General features: G+C 46.9%; 1 protein-coding gene across 1 annotated transcript in view; it reads left to right on the top strand.

The window, feature by feature from the left end:
• Positions 1 to 564: 564 nt before the first annotated feature.
• Positions 565 to 19376, top strand: part of Erich6b (glutamate rich 6B) — a 31462-nt gene continuing 12650 nt past the window's right edge. The window contains exons 1-5 of the mRNA XM_042054073.1: positions 565 to 994; positions 1277 to 1454; positions 7254 to 7423; positions 12517 to 12591; positions 17166 to 17248. Coding sequence (XP_041910007.1) covers positions 565 to 994; positions 1277 to 1454; positions 7254 to 7423; positions 12517 to 12591; positions 17166 to 17248 — 936 coding nt within the window. The remainder of the gene's footprint in view (positions 995 to 1276; positions 1455 to 7253; positions 7424 to 12516; positions 12592 to 17165; positions 17249 to 19376) is intronic.

The raw sequence follows: 19376 nt of genomic DNA, 5'->3' as shown, positions 1-19376 counted from the left end.
TTTCGAGACATGGTTTCTCTCTGTAGCTTTGAAGCCTACCCTGGAACTACTCACTCTGTAGACCAGGCTGGCCTCAAACTCACAGAGATCCACCTGCCTTGACCTCCCAAGTGCTGGGATTTAAGACACACGCTAGAACAGTTCATCTTTGAGCAGGGGCCCAGATGGTGCACCTCTGTTTATTGTGGCAATGAGTATTTCTCAGCAAATAAATGCAGAAGTTCTCTAGCGGTCCCCAGCCACGCCTTCACTTGCCGGCCTGTCTACTTCTCGTTGTGCTCTGTATATTCCCCTCTACCAGCTACTGAGGGCAAAGCCTCTGGTCCTTCTGTTTGGGGAAGAGGCAGCCCTTCGTGTCACCACAATCTTATCTGCACACACTAAGGGCCTCCAGAGACGACTGAAGGAATTGAATGGACAAAATGGATTTCTATCCTCTTCAGTGGGCTTGTACTTACTAATGGGGTTTTATTCCTTTCTTGGCTACCAGGATGGTAAAGTGACGTTGTGACATCACCTGCTACTGAAAGGACTCGTCTACTCATCTGCTCAGGCGTCTCTATCATGTCTGATGATAGTTTACCATCAGAGCCCTCGGGGTCTAGCCCTATTGTGGTTCCTAAACATAACACACTGGCAGCTTCCTCGGACGGAGAGGATAGCGACTATCAGGAAGACATGAGTTCACTGGAGGAATCTCTGGGTAGTCTGGAGAATGTGTCGGGGGGGTATATGGATAACGAAGATTCTCTGGAGGACGAGGACTTTGTGGAAGAGGAGGAGTCTGTGGAGGAGGAGGAGGAGTACCTGGAGGAGGATGATTATCTGGATGAGAAAACATTTCTACAGAGAGAAACGTATCTGTTTAAAGGAGTATTTGTGGAGGAGAAAACGTATTTAAAAGAAAAAGAGTTTCAGAAACGTATGGCAAAGGGTGAGTATCTGCAGGGAAGAGTGTCTAGAGAAGCACCTGGAAGGGGGAGAGTATCTACAGGTAAGAGTGTCTAGAGAAGCACCTGGAAGGGGGAGAGTATCTGTAGGGAAGGGTGTCTAGAGAAGCTTCTAGAAGAGGAAGAGTATATGCAGGGAAGGGTGTCTAGAGAAGCTTCTGGAAGTGGGTGAGTATCTACAGGGAAGGGTGTCTAGAGAAGCATCTGAAAAGGGGAGAGTACCTGCAGGGAAGGGTGTCTAGAGAAGCATCTGGAAGGGGGAGAGCAGTTTTATCTGAGCATCTGGCTGTGAGCCAGATGGGAAGAGGATAGTCCTGGCTCCCTAGGTACTCAGGCAGAAACAGCAAGTGAGATAGACGGAAAAACCGAGGGCACTCACTGCTCTGTCCATGGTGCTGACAGAGAGGATGCCCTCAAGACCAAACTGCTCAGAATGTCTGCAGCCCGGCCCCTACCTAGAGAGCATCAGGGAGACTTCAACAATGTGAAGCGCCTGCCTGACTTGTTTGTCCATCCCTTCTTTTGCTCCTTTGTCTGTTGAAACATGGCTTCATTTCTTCCCAAATGACCTCAAATTCACCCTGTAGCCTAGGATGACCTCGACCATCTATCTGACCCTCCTGCCTCGACCTCCCAAGGGCTGGGGTTACAGCCTGTACCACCACTCCATCTGTGTACATGTTCTGAAAAACATTCTGTCAACTGAGCAGAGTTCAGTCTATTCACTATAGCAGCAACAACATGCACACACGCATGTATACACAGTTCGCAAGTGGGTGGAGTCTGGAGGGCAGCCTTGAGTGTTATCCTTATGAACTTGCTTCTTTTTCTTATATTGTGTATGGTTTCTAAGACACCTGTGATAAAACTTCATCCTCCAAAGATGACAACCATTTCTCATACTCAGTTCTACATTCCTTAGGCGTACATACACATACACATGCACGTGTAGTATACAGACTAATTGTAAGTACATAATTTACTAATAAGATCCTATCCTGTATTGGTTACCAGATTGATAGGTCTTGCCTTTTGGAAAAGGATCATGCACTCTGAAATACTTGCTTTCAAGGTACACTTATTTAGGTATTTGTACCTTGTGATTACAAATATTATGCTTCACGAATATAATTTTGTATTTTAAAATTTGAACACATTAATTTTTCTTTTTAATATTTTTATTTTAACTGATGTAACAATTGCACACATTATTGAGTGTGGCATTACAATGCCAGTGTGTAATGATCCGATGAGGGAGCTGAGAAATCTGCCCTTCGTACATGTGTCTCTTCCTTATGGTGGGAACGTTCAAAATCCTCTACTATCTCTGAAATGTTCACCTCGTTGTTGTCATCTATAGTTCTCCTACTCTTCTAGAGGACATTCAGAGTCATTCCCCTTGTCCACTTGTGCCCATTAACCACCCTCTCCCCATGGTCCCCACTCATCCATCCACATTCCTCCCAGCTAAACCACAATATTGCTATTCAGTTTCTATTACTGATCATTCATTGCTTCCAATTTTAGTGTTACCTTCTGTCTCATTTTGTTTTGTTGACAGGGTCTGCCTAGTGAGTCTGACATTCACTATGTAGCTGAGGTTGGCCACAACTTCAGGGCATCCTGATGCCTAGACCGTCTGAGTCCTGGGGTTACAGGCCTATCACCCCTCGATTATTGTTACTTTTATAAACAGCTGTTTCAGACTGGGAAGTAGTTTGTTTGGTAGAGTGCTTGCCTAGAGCCCATGAGCCTTCGATTTGATCCCCTGCACCACCTAAACTGGATGCGGTGGAACATGCCTGTAATCACAGCCCTCGAGAACTAGGGCAGCAGAGTTAGAAATTCAAGGTCATCCTCAGCTGCATAATGAGCGGTTCCCAGAACACAGACCTACAATCTAACACTAGGCCACCAGACTTTGCTTGCCAGGTCACCTGCTCAGCCCCCTACAAGGAATAATCTTCCAGTGGTACTGAGCAATGGCTCTCAGCCAAGGACTGATGTTTTTCTACAGCACTGCTCCTGTGATTGGCAGCATCGCCTTGAGTCAGGTTCTATTCTGGCAGCAGTAGCCACTGTGCTATTTGCTAGCTCTGGCTAATGTGTCCTGGCACAGAGACCCATGTGGCCTCTTCCCATGATGTTGTGACTTCATAAGATCTAGTCAGGTACAGAAATGTAAAACCCAGGTCATCTGCATCATCTTGATGTGGATCTAAATTGAGAATGAAACTAATTTTCTGGATCCAGCTTTGTTACCTTCAGCTTTCATCTTTACATCCTCCTGCATCCCATCAGACATAACATCATGGATTCCAACTACCCTCACGGAAGTTGAGCTGATGCATTGCAGAAATAACTGCTCTATCGCTGGGAAATCCTTCTCTGTGTGCCTCTACCATCAAGCTTCCTCTTGGGATCAAATATCCCTGCTGTCCAAATGCCAAGTGTAATGTTAATGCTGAAAAATAGCAACTCGTGCTTTTCTTCTGCAAGGCATGGATCAAGCATTCTTAACGTGTCCCCTCTGTGTGCTGGATCTTTGTAAATATATTACCCACTGGAGCAGGACAAATACACTGCTGTCGAGCGAATGGAACTGTGCATGAAGCACAGGCTCTGAAAATAAACAACCTGCTAGCAGAAATTGGAAAAGCACTGAAGCCCTTGTAGGGGAATGTTAGAACGGCTTTAACGGCACTGGGAAGACCTCCTTGAGCTAGGCAAACCCCCATACCACTCTAGATTATGCAAAACAGGTTAGGAGGGGGTTGAAAAGAGAGTTCTTAGTTTTTGAAAAAGACTATATATCAAGGTTTTTAATGTAGAATAGTCTTCAAATATCTTTAAGATATAACTATTGTGGGACACGGAATTGAACAAGAATGCCATCCTGACCCATAGCAGACAATTGAATCAGCCAATCAGATATTTATTTTATAAAGACGCACACATACATACTTGCACACACACATATTTATTTTTAATAAATTAATTGGCATTTATAAAAAAAGAACCTTAGAAAGAACATCTGAATTACCATCACTCATTCTGATTGGTTACTAGGAGTCAGAGGTGGGTCACTAACTTCAAAGCAATTTCCCAGCAGGAAAGAGAGCTACATCAGCTAGTAATGCCTGCCCCAGAATCAGGTAGCAAAGATGAAGTATGACTGCCATTTGTTTATGAGTGGCAGACTGCCATCAAGAAGGTCTTTCTTTCTTAGTGGCGTGACTTCTTAGGCCTGGATGACAGCCCTGTCCCACTTAGGAGTTACATGAACTTGGACAAGTCCCCTAATCTCTTGTCTTGGTTTCTTCTCTTGAGGAACAACAGTAGACTCCCTTACAGGATGCATCAGACACACAGTACTCTGAGACAATGTGAAAGGTAGCCGTAATCATATCATACGCTATTCCCCTGCCACTGACTTATGTGTGACCGATCTTCCAGGGCCACATTTTCCTGCTTTGTGAAATGGATAAGCAAAAGACAAGAGATCATGAGGAAGGGCAAAAGGACTTGGGAGACATCTCCTCAGGGGCACGTAACTGTCAGCAGTGCCCTGGGGCACCATGCCAGGTTCAAGCAATTCTTCACTTGGGTTAATGATGACTGTACTTGAAACTCTTGATGCCGTATGGTTAAAGACAATCGGACTATTAAGTGACCCCACTGGTTAAAGTTCTGATGCATTCCTTGAATCCCAGCACCCTGGAGGAAGAGGCATTTGGGTGGATCTCTGTGAATTCGAGCCTGGTCTACATAGTGAGCTCCAGAACAGCCAGGGCTATGTAGAGAGACCCTAGATCCAAAAAGAAAAAAAGAGAAAAATCTCCCTAATCTTAAATATTCACACCCCTGCTCCACCTGGCACCTTCATTGCAGGGCCGTCCCTTCATCCTGTGGCAGAGGGGCACTGTGGGTACCTAAGATGAGCAGAGCAAACCTGGACCCTTGTCTGCTTGAGTTCTCTTCAGATTAATCATTCTAATGTTTAAAGAGAATCATGAAGAGAGAACGCTGAGGTCAGACAGAAGCAGAACATTTCTATAACTCAGGTCCTCTCATCCTCATCCTCAGGGACTTAACAAGATATGTTTAATGTAAAGAAAAATGCTGTGTCGGGATCAATAATTCCTTTCTGTTCTCCCCCCACATAGAACTCAAGGCAGCTGGTGCAGCAGCAGGCCAGTCCAGTCTTAAAGCAAGGTAATAATCTTTTGCATAAGCCAGGTGAAAAGCACCTTTTCAAAGATGGAGAGGGGTAGAGAAGGCCTTAGGGAGCAGGTCCCTGAGGAAGGACATTGAGTAAGGAGCTCCTGGAAGTCACCACAAAGCCCACTTATGTCATGCTGCCACTCACAGGGGAGGATTCCAAGGCCGAGCATCTGAATGCCCAGGAAGTCCAGCAATAAAAGCGCAGGGCCTTCTGAGTTTGGATCAAAGTCTAGATCAGGGACAGGTAGGTACTAACCAGAGACAGGCGGTAACTAGAGGCAGTCAGCAAAGGGCTGATAGGCAGTGCTCTCCCCGGATAGAAGAGCGGATGGCCAAGAAGTTGCGAGCTATACAGAGAAAGAATCAGCTTGAACATATTCCCAAGGCTTGCTTGAATAGTGATAGAAATGCTGCCACAGAGGCTGGCACGCCCTAGATGACGAAAACAGAAAAGCCTGCGGAATAAGCACGTTCTCCATGTACCCAGCTCTGCCCAAGTGTCCTGGCATGCTATCCTTGTCTTTTGTCATGTACCCTATAATCCCCCCCATGAGTGTACTTGCAGAGGCCGGAATGGGTGGTCACCTTCTCCACTGATGAGCTGAATGGACATGAGATTATGAAAATTCACAAGCCCTTTGGGGGGTGGTGAGAAGTTGGGATATCCCTGCTTTACCACAAATTATAGCTCAGAGCAGTGGACTGATTCTGACAAGGAAGCCCCCCCCCCAGTTCTGTTCTGCACTGACCCCTCTGGTCTATATTCCACACCTCTAGGGCCCAGGCAGGGTGGATCTTATGAGACACCACACACACACACACACACACACACACACACACCACACAAACCACAGGCCATATACAAACACACCCACAAGGAATGGCTTGTCAAAGGCACCTCTCCTTCACTTGTTTTGGGGATTGGCTGCAAAGGGGACAGACAGACTGCCTGTCGAGTCTGTCTCACAGCTCCAGCCAGCCAGCCAGGCACTACAGAGCACCTGCTTTGTCTCCTGGCAGTTGGGTCTTCACCTGGGAGCATTGGCCCACGTGGATGTGTACTCCACACACAGGACCAGTTTGGCAAGTATGAAGGGTCTTCTTCATTCTGATCCTTGCGGGCCACTAGGAAGAAACTTCGCAGGCCGAGAGCAGGAGTCATGACCCCAGGTCACCTAGGTTCCAAGAGCACAGATTTATCCCATCTTTATCCGTATTCCATTGAGAACATGTTCAGTTCCCTGGGGCCCTACAGAGAACTCTGACAACCAGAGATGCCTGTGTGTGTGCGGGGGGGGGGGGTGCTTAGGTGTCTATATGTCATTTGGACTGAGTCCCTCAGAGAAGTACCCCACAATTTCTTACCAGACATAGTCACCACCTCAATATTTATTGGACCTGTCTCTTTAGGCCTGTCTCTGCCAGGTAGGACAGTGATATTAAATAATTTCCGTGTGGACACTCCCTTTGAACTTCAGTCTGGACCCAGGGAAAATCAAGATATTCCTGAGAAAGGACATAGCACATTAGAATTGTCCTTCTTGGCCCACAGCTGCGGGGAGCCCTCACCTCATTCCAACACCCGGCCACCTACCTCTCCAGCACTTCAGACAGTAGTGAGCCACCTACGGGACACACCTCCATGTTTGGTTTTAAACCCCTGGGAAACCGTGGCATGCTAGCCTAGTCTTTCAACACGTTGTGACATGTATTTCTGTGGGTTTCACACTCCTAAAGCAACTGTGAGGCGGGAGGAGACTCTAAAGACAATAAGCAGGGCTGAGAACCAGGATTGACGGGGAATGTTCTAGAATATTCTGTTGCGAGTGAAGGCATCCATAGATCCTTTCAGGTTTCAGTGAAACAGCAGCTGGCTACATGGAAGGGCACACAGGGCTATTCTCTGTGATCCATAAGCCGGGACCTCCTCGTCTTCTATACTTTGCCACCTGAAACTGGCGAAGTCTACAGGAGACAAAGAGTAGCCACTGTCTTCCCGAACCCACAGGGCTATACGCCTGGGATCCTAACCTGACTTCTGAATGGAAATTAACCAACCCTTTTGCTCCCCTTTGACAGGAGCCCAGTTCCCAGTAGTGTTCAAGAAATCAGTGTCCTACCTGCCACTCCTTCCAGCTCTGACCATGACCTGAAGTTCGCCACATCTTCTTACTACAGTTTGACGGGAGTCGGTGTCTCTCTAAGAGACCAGTTCAGTCAGACGGAATGGCCCTACAAGAGCAAGATGGGTAAGGGAGGCTACACCCTACTAGGACCACAGGGCCAGGTTCCTAGGCCTGAGATGGGAGGGATGGCCTTGAAGTGCACAGGCGCGTGTGCATGCGTGCATGCATGCGTGTGTGCATGTGTGCATGAGCACATGTGCACGTGTGCGTGCACATGTGGGTGACTGAGGCTTGAGTGCTGTCCTCTGTCCTTATAACATGACACAGTTCTACATGATAAGATGCCAAGCCAGACATATTTGTGTGAAAAGTGAACCCCCCCTGGCAATCCTATCGCCCACCACTACATATCCCAGAACACCTAGAAAGTATCTGCAAAGAGCTGATACAGGCATTGCCTCCTGCCTCCTCTCTGCCCCTTGTCAATCTTCCTGTCTTTTGCCATATGAGCCCAAGCAGCATTTCCGTCAGGGACAAAGGCATTCCCTTCACGGTTTGTGCTGTGGTTCTTTGAGGCAATAGATCGTGTCTGGATAATATATGGAGACTAGGCAACAGGACGAAAGCCACCTCAGACTGTGTCTTGGAATGCAGTTGAGGCTAGCGCTAATGCAGACCAAACCATCATACAATAAAACACACAGAGAAGAGATTTCAGGGAGATGGCATCAATGGTCTCAGTTCTCTACCCAACTGAGATCAAAGGTCCTACCCTCTGGGTCCTAGGTCCTAAGTAGCATCTCTTACCATTTTTAATCCTAAAGTCCAGCCTTGGTTGGATCAACCCATGGCTGACTTACGGGGTTCCTTCCCATCTGTAACCAAGACAGCAGTAAATTGGATTCCCTGTTACCTCATCTCCCTGCCTAACCTCTGTCTGCTAAATTTTGTGGCTCAAAGGTGACTAAACAAAACCAGAAGCCACTCCAGGAATGGTGGGGACATAGAGGACAAGCCCACACCAGCCACTGGATGCTGGAGGTGTTTTCCCAGGCTTAAGGGACTCATTTGGCCCACACATGAATTCTCACAAAAACTGGAACTGTGCAGAGTTAGTGACCTCTGTGGGAGAACGCTGAGCTTTCATCTAAATATGCACAAGCAAGACTCCAAAGGGACTTACTAACTGCCTAGCGGTGTCAACACTAAGCCTGAAAGAATGTGGGGCGAGATGGGGACAGAGACGATGTGGGAAGGAAAGACCCAGGATCAGACCATACCATGTGGACACACACCAGAAAGACCCTCTAAGACCTTTGTGCCTCCTTCACCCACAATTGGTTTAGTATCCATGCTTAACAGATTCCACTCCTACGTCCTCATTTAGAAGGAAAGCGTCATGCCCCTCTGCTCTGCGTGGGCATCTTTTGCAGCTATGCCTCTTCCCAAGGCTGAGTCCTTACAGCCATCAGAGACTGAGAAAACGTTTATGAGGAGCCAGGCATTCCCTAGCAAATGTCTACAGGTCAAACACTAATGACATCAGCAGCCACAGGTGCAGACTGTTCCACAGCCTCCGATAAGGGCACGTCCAGATTCCTCGGGAAGAGAGTCACGAACAAGTCCTTGGACTGTGGACTCACATATGGTGCCCCGTTTTTAAATAGAAAGATCCTAAGTGCTAACAAGGACTGGCAAAGGTCCACACCCAGTGCAGAAGAAAGCAATTACCTCTCATGCTTCCTCTGCATTTTCAGTCCCTACAGGAAAAGGGACTGCAACCTGTTGACAGGACAGAACAGGCTTCTGTTGCACACGCTTGTCTTCCAATTCTGTCTCTCTCGGCATTCCAAACAGAATCGCTTGCCATCTTTTTTCTGTGCTGCACAACCAGAGGACATTGTCCCGGGTCTATCTAAGCCTCTGGGATACCCTGAAACAGCACGTAATGTCCTTAGAAACGGGTCTATATTTCCAATTCTGCTCACCCCACCCTAGCCTCACCACCATGGAAAGGGATCTGGATATTTCTGAAGTGATAACTCTTTGTGGTTGCCTCCAAGCACCAGACATTTGTGAATCAGCTCTATTTAGTTGGTCTCTTGTCTGCTCATCCCAGCAAACCTTAGGAATGCCTGCGTGCAAAGATGTATGGATAAAGGGGTTTACTGTGTGACTCACTGTGCAGCTACCACGACAAGATTTTTCCCTTCTTCCTTTTTTTTTCCTCTTAAATTTTATTTTGCTTTATTATGGGGGGTAGATGAGTAGATGGAGACATGATGTGAAAGACACAAAGAATAAACAAAAAAATTAAGAAAACAACAATGACAAAAAAAATAGGAGCTCTGCCTGTCTGTCTGTGCACCATGCGTATGCAGTACCCACAGAAGCCAGAGGAGGGCACTGAACCCCCGAAAGAACAACAGTTTCAGGTAGTTGTGAACCACCAGATATGGGTGCTGCAAACCAAATCCAGGTCCTCTGCAAGAGTAGCAAGTGCAGTGAACCACTCTCCAGGCCCCGGGGGCTCTGTTAATGTAACTCGAGCACAAGGAAGGTTCTAACAGACCTGGCTACACTTCTCCATGCGAGGGAATGGCAGAGTCAAGCTCTACATCCAGTCTTTCATTTTTACTTCATGGGGAAAGAAAATAAACTTCAGATTAGAAAAAGTACAGCAAACTGAAAATAAAGTAGCAGAAGCCAAAGTTGTTCAAAAAGTCAGAAGAGAATGATCGCTGCCACCTTCCAATCTAAACAAAATAACCCCTAAATATAGAGAGAACAAGAATGGCTCAACCATCTTTCTGGGATCTACGGAATTTTAAGAAATTGAGGGCACAAGCTCATGGCCAATTTAGGACAGACATTGAGAGTAAAATAACCTCAACAAACCAGTATATAGCAGGGACAATCATTTAATGCTGGTTGTCATTTTTTGCCATTGGCAAGTATAACAATCCTGCAGAGTCAAATCACTCCCGGCCTTTAATGCCCAAAGGCTTTCAGTGTTTGGGGACAAAGATAGAGCAGTGTGAGGTGGGAGATAAAGAGATAGTGACACAGTAACAGAGCAGTCGCCATAGAACTGTTGAGCAGCTCAGACCCAACCTGGTCTCCCGTGGAAAAAGCGAGGGGGCTCTTCCCAGGGCAGTCTTTGCAAATGTGGAAGGGGTATTTCTATTTGTGGGTGACTTGAATTTGAAAATGTGATCATAGTCGAGATTTCGACAGGCAGAAACATAGGCCAGGAGTTGGTTTCAGCGAAATATACACTGTTAATTTGCATCAAATCCCCCAAACAACATGCTAGGGAGGTATGGGTGGGAAGGATGCAGGTCTCTCATTAAACAATATCCCAGTGAGTAAATGGGACAGGAAAAGTTACCATAACCAAGTGTAACTGGAGGCCCAGCCTAGGATGGTGTGTTCACTTTGGGGGAATACTACATTCTACAAGGCATAAAAGTGTATTGGCTGGGGCTCAGAGGAAAGCTAGGGTTAGGTGAGCCTGGAGACACCGTAAGCCACAGAACTGTTGAAGCAAAGCAGGGTGTGCAGTCTGGAAGGTGGTAAACGCTGACCAGCGTTTGGTGGTACACTGCACAAAGATACAGGGACACTCCTTACTGTCTTCCCTGTAGAGCTGAGACAGACCTGCTCGAGGCAGAGGAAAGATGACCCCTGCCAATCAAGGCAGTTCTGTGGTGGGATGCTTTGCTGGCTATTTTCATGTCAACTTGACACGGGCTGAAGTCATTTGCGGAATGGGAACCTCAGTTGAGAGAAAGCCTCTATAAGATCAGGTCGTGGCCCAGCCTATAGAATATTTTCTTAATCAGTGATCAATAGGGGAGGGCTCAGAACATTGTGGGTGGCTCCATCCCTGAGCTGATGGTCCTGGGTTCTATAAGAAATCAGGCTGAGCAAACCATGAGGAGCAAGCCAGTAAGCAGCACCCCTCCCTGGCCTCTGCATCAGCTTCTGTCTCCGGGTTCCTGCTTGGTCTGAGTTCCTGTCATGACTTCCCTCAATGGACTCGAGTTATGTAAGCCAAAGAAACCCTTTCCTCCCCAAGTTGCTTTTGGTCATGGTGTTTCACCATAGCAATAGTAACCCTAATCAAGACAGGTGTGCTTTCTGAGCTTAAGTGACCTTTGCTTATGGGGGTATTGGGGCTCATGCTAAAAACTAATAGGTGCTGGCAGTGCGCGTGTCTGGGTCTCCCATCCCCGAGAGCCTGATGCAAAACCCAACCCTCCTGTGAATGGTGCAGCAATGTGCTTTCTTTCCCTCGTGGGCCTGTTCCTCTTCTGCTGCAAGAATGGAATGCAGGGTGTGAGTGTGCATGTGAGAGAGAAAAAGTGTGTGTGAGAGAGAGAGTGTGTGTGTATGTGTGTAAGAGAGAGAGTGTGTGTGTGTTATGTGCATATGTGTGGGTAAGAGGGAGTGTATGTGTGTGTGTAAGAGTGTGTGTGAGAGAGAGACAGAGTATTGCTATGTGTACATGTGTGGTTAAGAGGGAGTGTGTTGTGTGTGTGTATGTGTAAGAGAGATTGTGTTATGTGCATGTGTGGGTAAGAGGGAGTGTATGTATGTGTGTGTGTAAGAGTGTGTGTGCTATGTATATAAGAGAGTAGTGTGTGTGCGTGTATGTGTATACTTGGGTACACGCCTATTTAGGAATAGGAAGAAGAGATAATAGCACAAAACCCGAAGGGAGCAGAAATGGGAGTGATGTGTATTTAAGGTCTAAGGAAAACACAGTAGAGGCAGTGCAAGCTCAGCAGGTCTGTGCTGGCTGTGGCTCTTTCCCATTAGGTTTCTCCTGTGGAGCTCTTAGCATGAGAAAAGCACAGAGGTTTCCTTGCTTTGGTGACAAGAATGCCCCGCTGTGCATCACCACAGTCTGGGAGCCACCTGGCTCTCTGATTCCCACAATAGGATTTAGACCTCTGAGGCCTCTGCAGCCTCCGGCCTTGCTAGCCCTGTGGTGACTGAGGATAAGGGACGGCCAGGGGAGACCACTGATTTACTGCAGTCTTAAAGCTAGTCACCAAAGAAGTCAAGCAGCTATACCCTGCAGCCTTCACCCTTCCCCTCCTTCAATCAGCCCTTGGGTACCAAGAACCCCAATGTACAGACTCTGTTTGTACAACATGGACCCGTGGTGACGACCAAGCCTCAGAATGACCACTCTCTTCTTTCCACAGGAACGCCTTTAAGATCAAAATCCATGCTAGATCAAGACTCCTCCATGCTAACACATAAGAAATCTGATTTGGAAGGTAATGACTGTGGTGTTTCTAAGTGACTGTAGAAGTCACTAGCCCAGCCGCAAGAAGGTAAGAAATGCCAAAGTAGCCTGACCCCTGCTGAGGAGAGCACTTCCTGGGTCAGGAGTCCTTACTTAAGGCCCTGGGCCAAGGCCGTCATCCCTGGAACCAAAGAAAGACACTGAATCCGAGGCAGGGGCATGGATGTTTCGAAAGGAGAGGAAACAGTACCTATGGTTAGAGGCAGGTGGGAAGATAATGGTCAGCACACATAGCTCATCCAACGGCATTTTTTTGTTAACTGAGCAGGACATTATGAAATGGATAAAACCCTCTCCAAATTCTAATGAGAAAGAAGAACTAGGAACAAGGGGAAGGGGCCCAGACTGCTGTGGGCTGAGTTTCCCTCTGCGTGTGCGATCTCACTTCCCATCACCACCTCTTACCCCCCAGCTTAAGAGGTGATTTTAACATCGATTCCCTCAGGGATTAAAAGGTCCACACATGGCAGTAATAATTTCTCCTACTCTTTTCAACATTTGAGGCCAATAAGACACAGGAAGATTATAATAAGACACAGGAAGATTATAATAAGAGTCCAACTTAACCTATCGTTTAGAGATTCCTGCAGAATACTGTGGGCTGGGCCAGTGGCCCTGGTGATTGTTCCCTTGCTAATGAAGCTTATGTCAACTCCTGGAGGGGAACCTGGGGACATGCTGGCGCTCAAGCCCCAAACCTCCTGAAGAAGGAGAATTAAACAGAACTAAGAATCTGCAGAGAAAGGCAGAGGGACCATGTGGGAAAAGGCTAGAAGTCTGTCTCCATATCCAGAAGCCTTGGTACAGGGAGGAACCCCCACATTTAAAGTGGGCCCAGGCTGAGGCTGTGTCCCTGAGGCCATGGAAGCAGCTTTTCTGAGGTGCGCTGTGTCCCATCATAGACTGACCTAGTGCCACCTTGGTGGAGGAAAGGCCTGGCACGCCTACATATGGAGTCCTTTGTTGCTTTCAGGGTTTATTAATGAGGGCTAAGCTGACTCCCATGGAAGACAAAGACAGGAGAAAATTCTGGCCTGCATAGCATCCCTTCATTGCTTAGCATGAACAGTGATCCAGAGCCAGGCCCACCAGAAGACAGTTTAGAGACAAAACTGAAGGAAAAGGGTTGAGGCCTTCTGATCGCAAATATGTACTCGTGCCCTAGCCAACACCCACCCACACCTGGTAGCTTGTCCAACAAACTCTTTCAAACTCTCGATGATGCACCCCACCCGCCTCTCTGCAACTCCAGATTTAACCTGTTAAATGTGCTCCTCTCCATCTTAGTCCATGGCCACAGCTGTTTCGGAGGAATCTGTTCAAATGTTAATGTGAGACACAGTTGTGTTGGAGATAGACTTCTGCAAGAGAGTTCTTCCCTAGTAGTGAGAGTCCGGTTTGAATACAGATTCCAAACGGCTAGGTCTGGGAAGGCTGGCTTTCTAACGAGCTCTCTGCGTCTTCTGATGGTCTGCGGATCACAGTCTGGGTGGCCAGACTTTCAGACAGCTTGTAGATCTGTGTCACAGTGGCCCGTCCAGCCTAGCCCTTCCCTCACCTACCTAAGCCATCAAGAGGAGTGGAAGGGTGAAGAGAGATCTAAGTTTCCTCTGGGTGTTCATTAGTCCCTGGGGCAGGGCTGTCCATTGCTCAGAGCTGGCCCTGGACTAGTTGCTGATTTTCTCCTCCCTCCCCTCTGCTGTCAAACAAAACCTTCAGCAACACACCAGATGGGCCTTACTGGCAACCAATGCAGTAAGACTCAGGAGTGCAGCAAGGACCTTGGCAATGGGGTTTTGTGATGAGAGAGAGAGATGGGATTCAATTGCAAACACAGCTTTGATGAGTGAGATTCACATCCCAGAAGCAGGCGGAGGTGAGTGGATGGAAACTGTGAAGGAGACATCAGAGGAAGGGGGGTTCTCACGGAAAGCAAGTAAGAGTGATGAAACGCCTGGCTTGGTAGACTTCCTGAACCCGTGAAGAATCAGGTCCCCAGGACTGAGATGCTCTGGTCTCAGGGTGTGGAGCTCCCGCCAAACAGACTCAGCGGGGCATTTGCTAGAACTAGGTTTCAGAAGGAAGTCAGCAGAGGGGCCAAGGAGACGGTTCAGGAGGTGAGTAAACTTTGGCCAAGTCAAGGTTTCTGTCATTGGAATATGGAAATTATTCTTTCTATTCCGTGCGGGAAATATGGATGCTCAACCACTTATCACACATTCAAGGGTGCAGTTTATCAAGAAGAGCTTTAACAGAGATGCTCCAAAACAAGGAGAAATCAAAATTCATTCTTTTTTTTTCTTATCTTTTTTTTAAAATTATTTATTTATTATGTATACAACATTCTGCCTCGATGTATGCCCACATGCCAGAGGAGGGCACCAGATCACAGTACAGATGGTTGTGAGCCACCATGTGGCTGCCTGGGAATTGAACTCAGGACCTCCGGAAGAACAGCCAATGCTCTTAACCTCTGAGCCATCTCTCCAGCCCCTCAAAATTCATTCTTAACCAGATGAGAGGGGAAACGTGCTATCAGGAACTGTGTGTTGTCGGGCGTTTGGGCTATGTCAGTCCTGGCCTCTGAGCCACCCTAAAGACCAGTCTTCCCTGACCTCATGGCACAGGTGAAGGGTCAGGATGTGAGTGTCATTGCAAGTGGCACAGCTCTTCTGAGACAGGCCCACCTCTTGCTCCTGGCCTGGTACACCCCTCTCCTCACCCTCCACGGGACAGATAATGATCTCATTAGAATGGAAGCAGAAACCAGAGGAAACCCCCAAAGGAACCATTAACTAGAAACAGAGATTCTGTTGCTCAGTCAAATCGCAGCTCCGCCACTGCTGTAGACAGTGCTCCGGCCGACACACGGGTGGAGCCAGTGATGTTAATGAGCTTAATGACCATGCTGGACCCAGCCCTGCTGAGCACCACTGCTTAGTATTCAGGAGTGCCAAGCTCACCTCCTCCTTGCAATAAATGCTCACATCTCCTTCAGTTAACTCTGGATCATCCAGCAAAGCCTATTAAAACAAGCAGTCACTGGTGATGAGGTTTTGCTGAGCTGTCAGGCCCCGGCCAGGCTCAGACGCCATCTCCAGCAGCCACAGGAGTCAGTGGCATCACAACACAGTGTCTTACCCTAATGGCCTGCCTTGTGGTCTCTTGGGCTCCTACTGTGTCCGCTCACTCACTTTCCCTCTTTGATGTTTGCCACAAGGAACTCCTGAGTGCTGGTTTGAACCCTGATGGGTTCTTGTTGGGTGTTCCTACGTGGTTTTTCAAAACTATTGTAAGAACATGCCATGTCTTTAGTACCCCACTGGGGGTGGCATGGATGTCCCTGTAAGAGTGATGCAGGAAATGCCTGCCTGTGATTTCTCAGCCACCACAGCTTGTCTGGATCAAACCACAGGTATGCATTGAGGTCTGCAGACATAAGGAACCTAGTCAGTCACCCTGTCAGGTTTTTGAGAGAGTAGGAACTTTTTCTACTGAATCCAAAATTAACAGGTAGGGACTGCAAGGAATACCCTGCTCTGGATCCCAAAAGGCATAATAGGGGACAGAATTAAATGAACTAAGCTTGTCCTGTGCCTTCCTACTGGCTTCCCTGGGCTCTCTGGATGTCCCAGCTTAAAGGACCTGTATCATCCTGAAACTGAGGCGACAGACCACTGTCACTTCCTGGGAGACCTAGTTATCCATCTAGAGACTCTTCCTCCAAGCTACGCCTTAGGAGCCACACCTTCCCAGGAGTGGGGGAGAAAGAGACCAAAGTTATGAATGTCAGTTCCACAGTTCAATTTGCGCCCCCATCGCCCTGAAGGCTTGAAACCCTTCTCCATTTCCTAAACCTCCAGGCTAGGGTTGACCCTGAAATGCAGAAGTGTGCACTATTTCCGGTAGATGCTTTCCAGCTTTTTGGACTGGGGAGCCTTCTTCTTTTATCTTGATTAGCAATGATGAGCCATGGGCAAGTCTAGAAACCAGCAAATCTGAGAGAACCAGTGGGAAATAGATACCGTTCTTGGAACATCTGAGGTCAAACCATACAGACTCCCTTGAGAATCCACAAGGACCTCTGCCGCTAGCCCCTGCCCTCCATCTCCTCTGTTGGCTCCCCGGTTGCCTTTCTCATGCTCCACACCAGGTACCCAGTGCTGTTGCAGTTTTTCAATATGTGTATACATTGTCTCTTCAGTCTCACGACTGGGTCCCTAGTCATCTGCCTGCTCTCCATCTATGTCGTTCAAACATCACTATGTTAAACTGACATTCACCAGACACCAGGACCACAGCAGCTCCCTTAAGTCGGCCAATGAAATTACTCATTCCATGCCTATTTTATTATGACCCCCATGGTGAATCTTATGTAATTCGATGAATTTGCATCCTTGGTGATGCTTGTGGTTTTTTTAATTGAAACGAGGATGAGATAATAAATCTATTTCTTTTCCCTCTTTTTTTTTTTCCCTTTTTTCTCTCTGGTTTGGTTTTCCCTCCAAATTCGCTTCCTTTCGACGTTTCTTCCCAAACTGAAAGCCTCGGAGGCCTTCCCTCAAGGTTCCTTTTGGGACACTATAATGAATGGGCCTTTCGACAAGCAAGACGAGGAAAGCTTTGATGTAAGTGAGCAAAACCCAACAGTGCCCTCCCTGGGAGGAGATACAGTTTTCATGTTACGTGAGACTCGGGCAGAGTGGGCCATACCTTGCTGCCTTCCAGAGCATTCCTTGGGACAATTGGGCTGAGTTGGGAGCTCCCATCACAAGCACCTCGCCATCTCCTGAGCTTTGCCATGAAGGACATGAAACACAGCCAGACTGACTAATTTATTGCCTTAGGTAGTCTGATTCAGTCTAGATGTTTGAATATTGGAGCTACCTTGTGCACATGATTTTTAAATATTGAAATGGCAAAAAAAAGGCTGTGAAATAAATTTTTCAACTCTCCTCCTTCCCTCCCAAAAATAGCTATTATATATAGTGTACTCTAGGGCATGTCTGGAAATTTTAATCAATGTTAAATATACTTTATTACAATAGCACAACTAGCCACTATGAGACCAGAATTACATTCTGTTTCTCACTTTCCCCTTGATAATATATTTTGAAAATCTGTATTTCATTACCTTTATTTTATTTTATTTTTTTTCAAAACAGGGTATCTCTGTGTAGCACTGACTGTCCTGGAACTTGCTTTGTAGACCAGGCTGGGCTCGAATTCACAGAGATTTGCCTGTCTCTATCTTCTGAGTGCTGGGATTAAAGGCGTGCGCTGCTGCCGCCCAGCTTCATTACATATCTTCAACCTTTATTTAACTGGTACCCCATCCCCATCAGTCATTGGTACTTTCTGGCATATACACTATATAATACATGCGCACGAGAGGGGGGGAGAGAGAGCGCATGCGCATCTGCATCCTTGACTCAGAGGATAATGATAATAGCTGTGTGTGATAGCCCACACTTGCAGCCCCAGCACTGGGGAGGCCGAAGTAAGGTAATGAGTTTGGATCAGTCTGGGCTACACTATAAAGCCCTGTGACCAAAACAACGCAAACAAAACTGGCAAGTTTCCATCCAAATCATTTGTGCCGTTTTGCTTTTCCCAAGAGACCGTGAGAGAGCCCCTCCATGAGGGTCATCACCAGGACCCATCTGGTGGAGTGAAAATGGTGGTGTGTTGCTCTTTGCACTTAGACTGCATGATAATAGGGGCTTTTCCCACTCATGTCCCTTCTGAGCACCGGGCCAATGTCTCTCGGCTGTCCTTCCAGTCTGCTGATGACATCTTTTCCTTCCAGGTTTATAGGAACTTCTTTAATTTATTTCAAGTGTATGGATGCTTTGTCTGCATGTATTTCTTCATGCCTGATGCTTACAAAGGCCAGGCTGAGTGAGATCCACTGGGGCTGGAGTTACAGATGGTTGTGAGCCACCATGTGAGTGCTGGGAACCAAGCCTGTCCTCTGGACCTAGCCAGTGCTCTTAACCATTAACCACCGAGTCATCCCTCCAGCCCTGTAGGAACTTTTAATGCGTGAAAGAACCTAGTGCTTCTCTGACATCTGTGTTATAAAGGTTTTTTTCAGTCTTTGTATTTCAAATCCTTTCTGGTATTCCCCATAAAAATGGTCATTTTTCATTTTTATGTAGTCTCATAGATCAATATTTTCTCTTATGACTACTAGCTATTATTAAACACTTATTTAAAATGTCTTTTCATGCTCAAAAAGTATTTCATAAATCATTTGGGTGTTTCCCTACTTTTATAAGGAATCTTTTAAAAAGTATAACTAAGATGTATTTGAATATATATTATACATTGTTTACATACATACACACACACACACACACACACACACACACACACACATATATATAGATCCAGCCAGAATGCTCTGAAATATTGAGAGTCAGTTTTGCATTTTTAAAGTCACTCTGGCAGTTTGTAGATGGTATGTTGACTGAGTTTTCTGTCCTGCCTGTTCCCACAATCGTTAAGCCCATTATTCTTGTTTATGTTAACCACATGGCTCGGTACCTTATTCAGTGAGGCAGTCACATCTTGCTTCTTCTATGACTGAGTCAGGACTGCACACTTGGACTTCCTTCTTCCCAGAATTCTCCTGTTCTCCTTGACCCACCTCTACTTCCTGTCTGGTTGTCCCGCCTATACTTCCTGCCTGGCTACTGGCCAATCAGCGTTTATTTAAAATATAATTGACAGAATACAGACCATTGTCCCACA

This window comes from Arvicola amphibius, chromosome 13 (assembly GCF_903992535.2).
Source record: "Arvicola amphibius chromosome 13, mArvAmp1.2, whole genome shotgun sequence".
NCBI lineage: Eukaryota > Metazoa > Chordata > Mammalia > Rodentia > Cricetidae > Arvicola > Arvicola amphibius.
The sequence above is the reverse complement of the archived record's forward strand: the minus strand, read 5'-3'. Positions and strand labels throughout refer to the sequence as shown.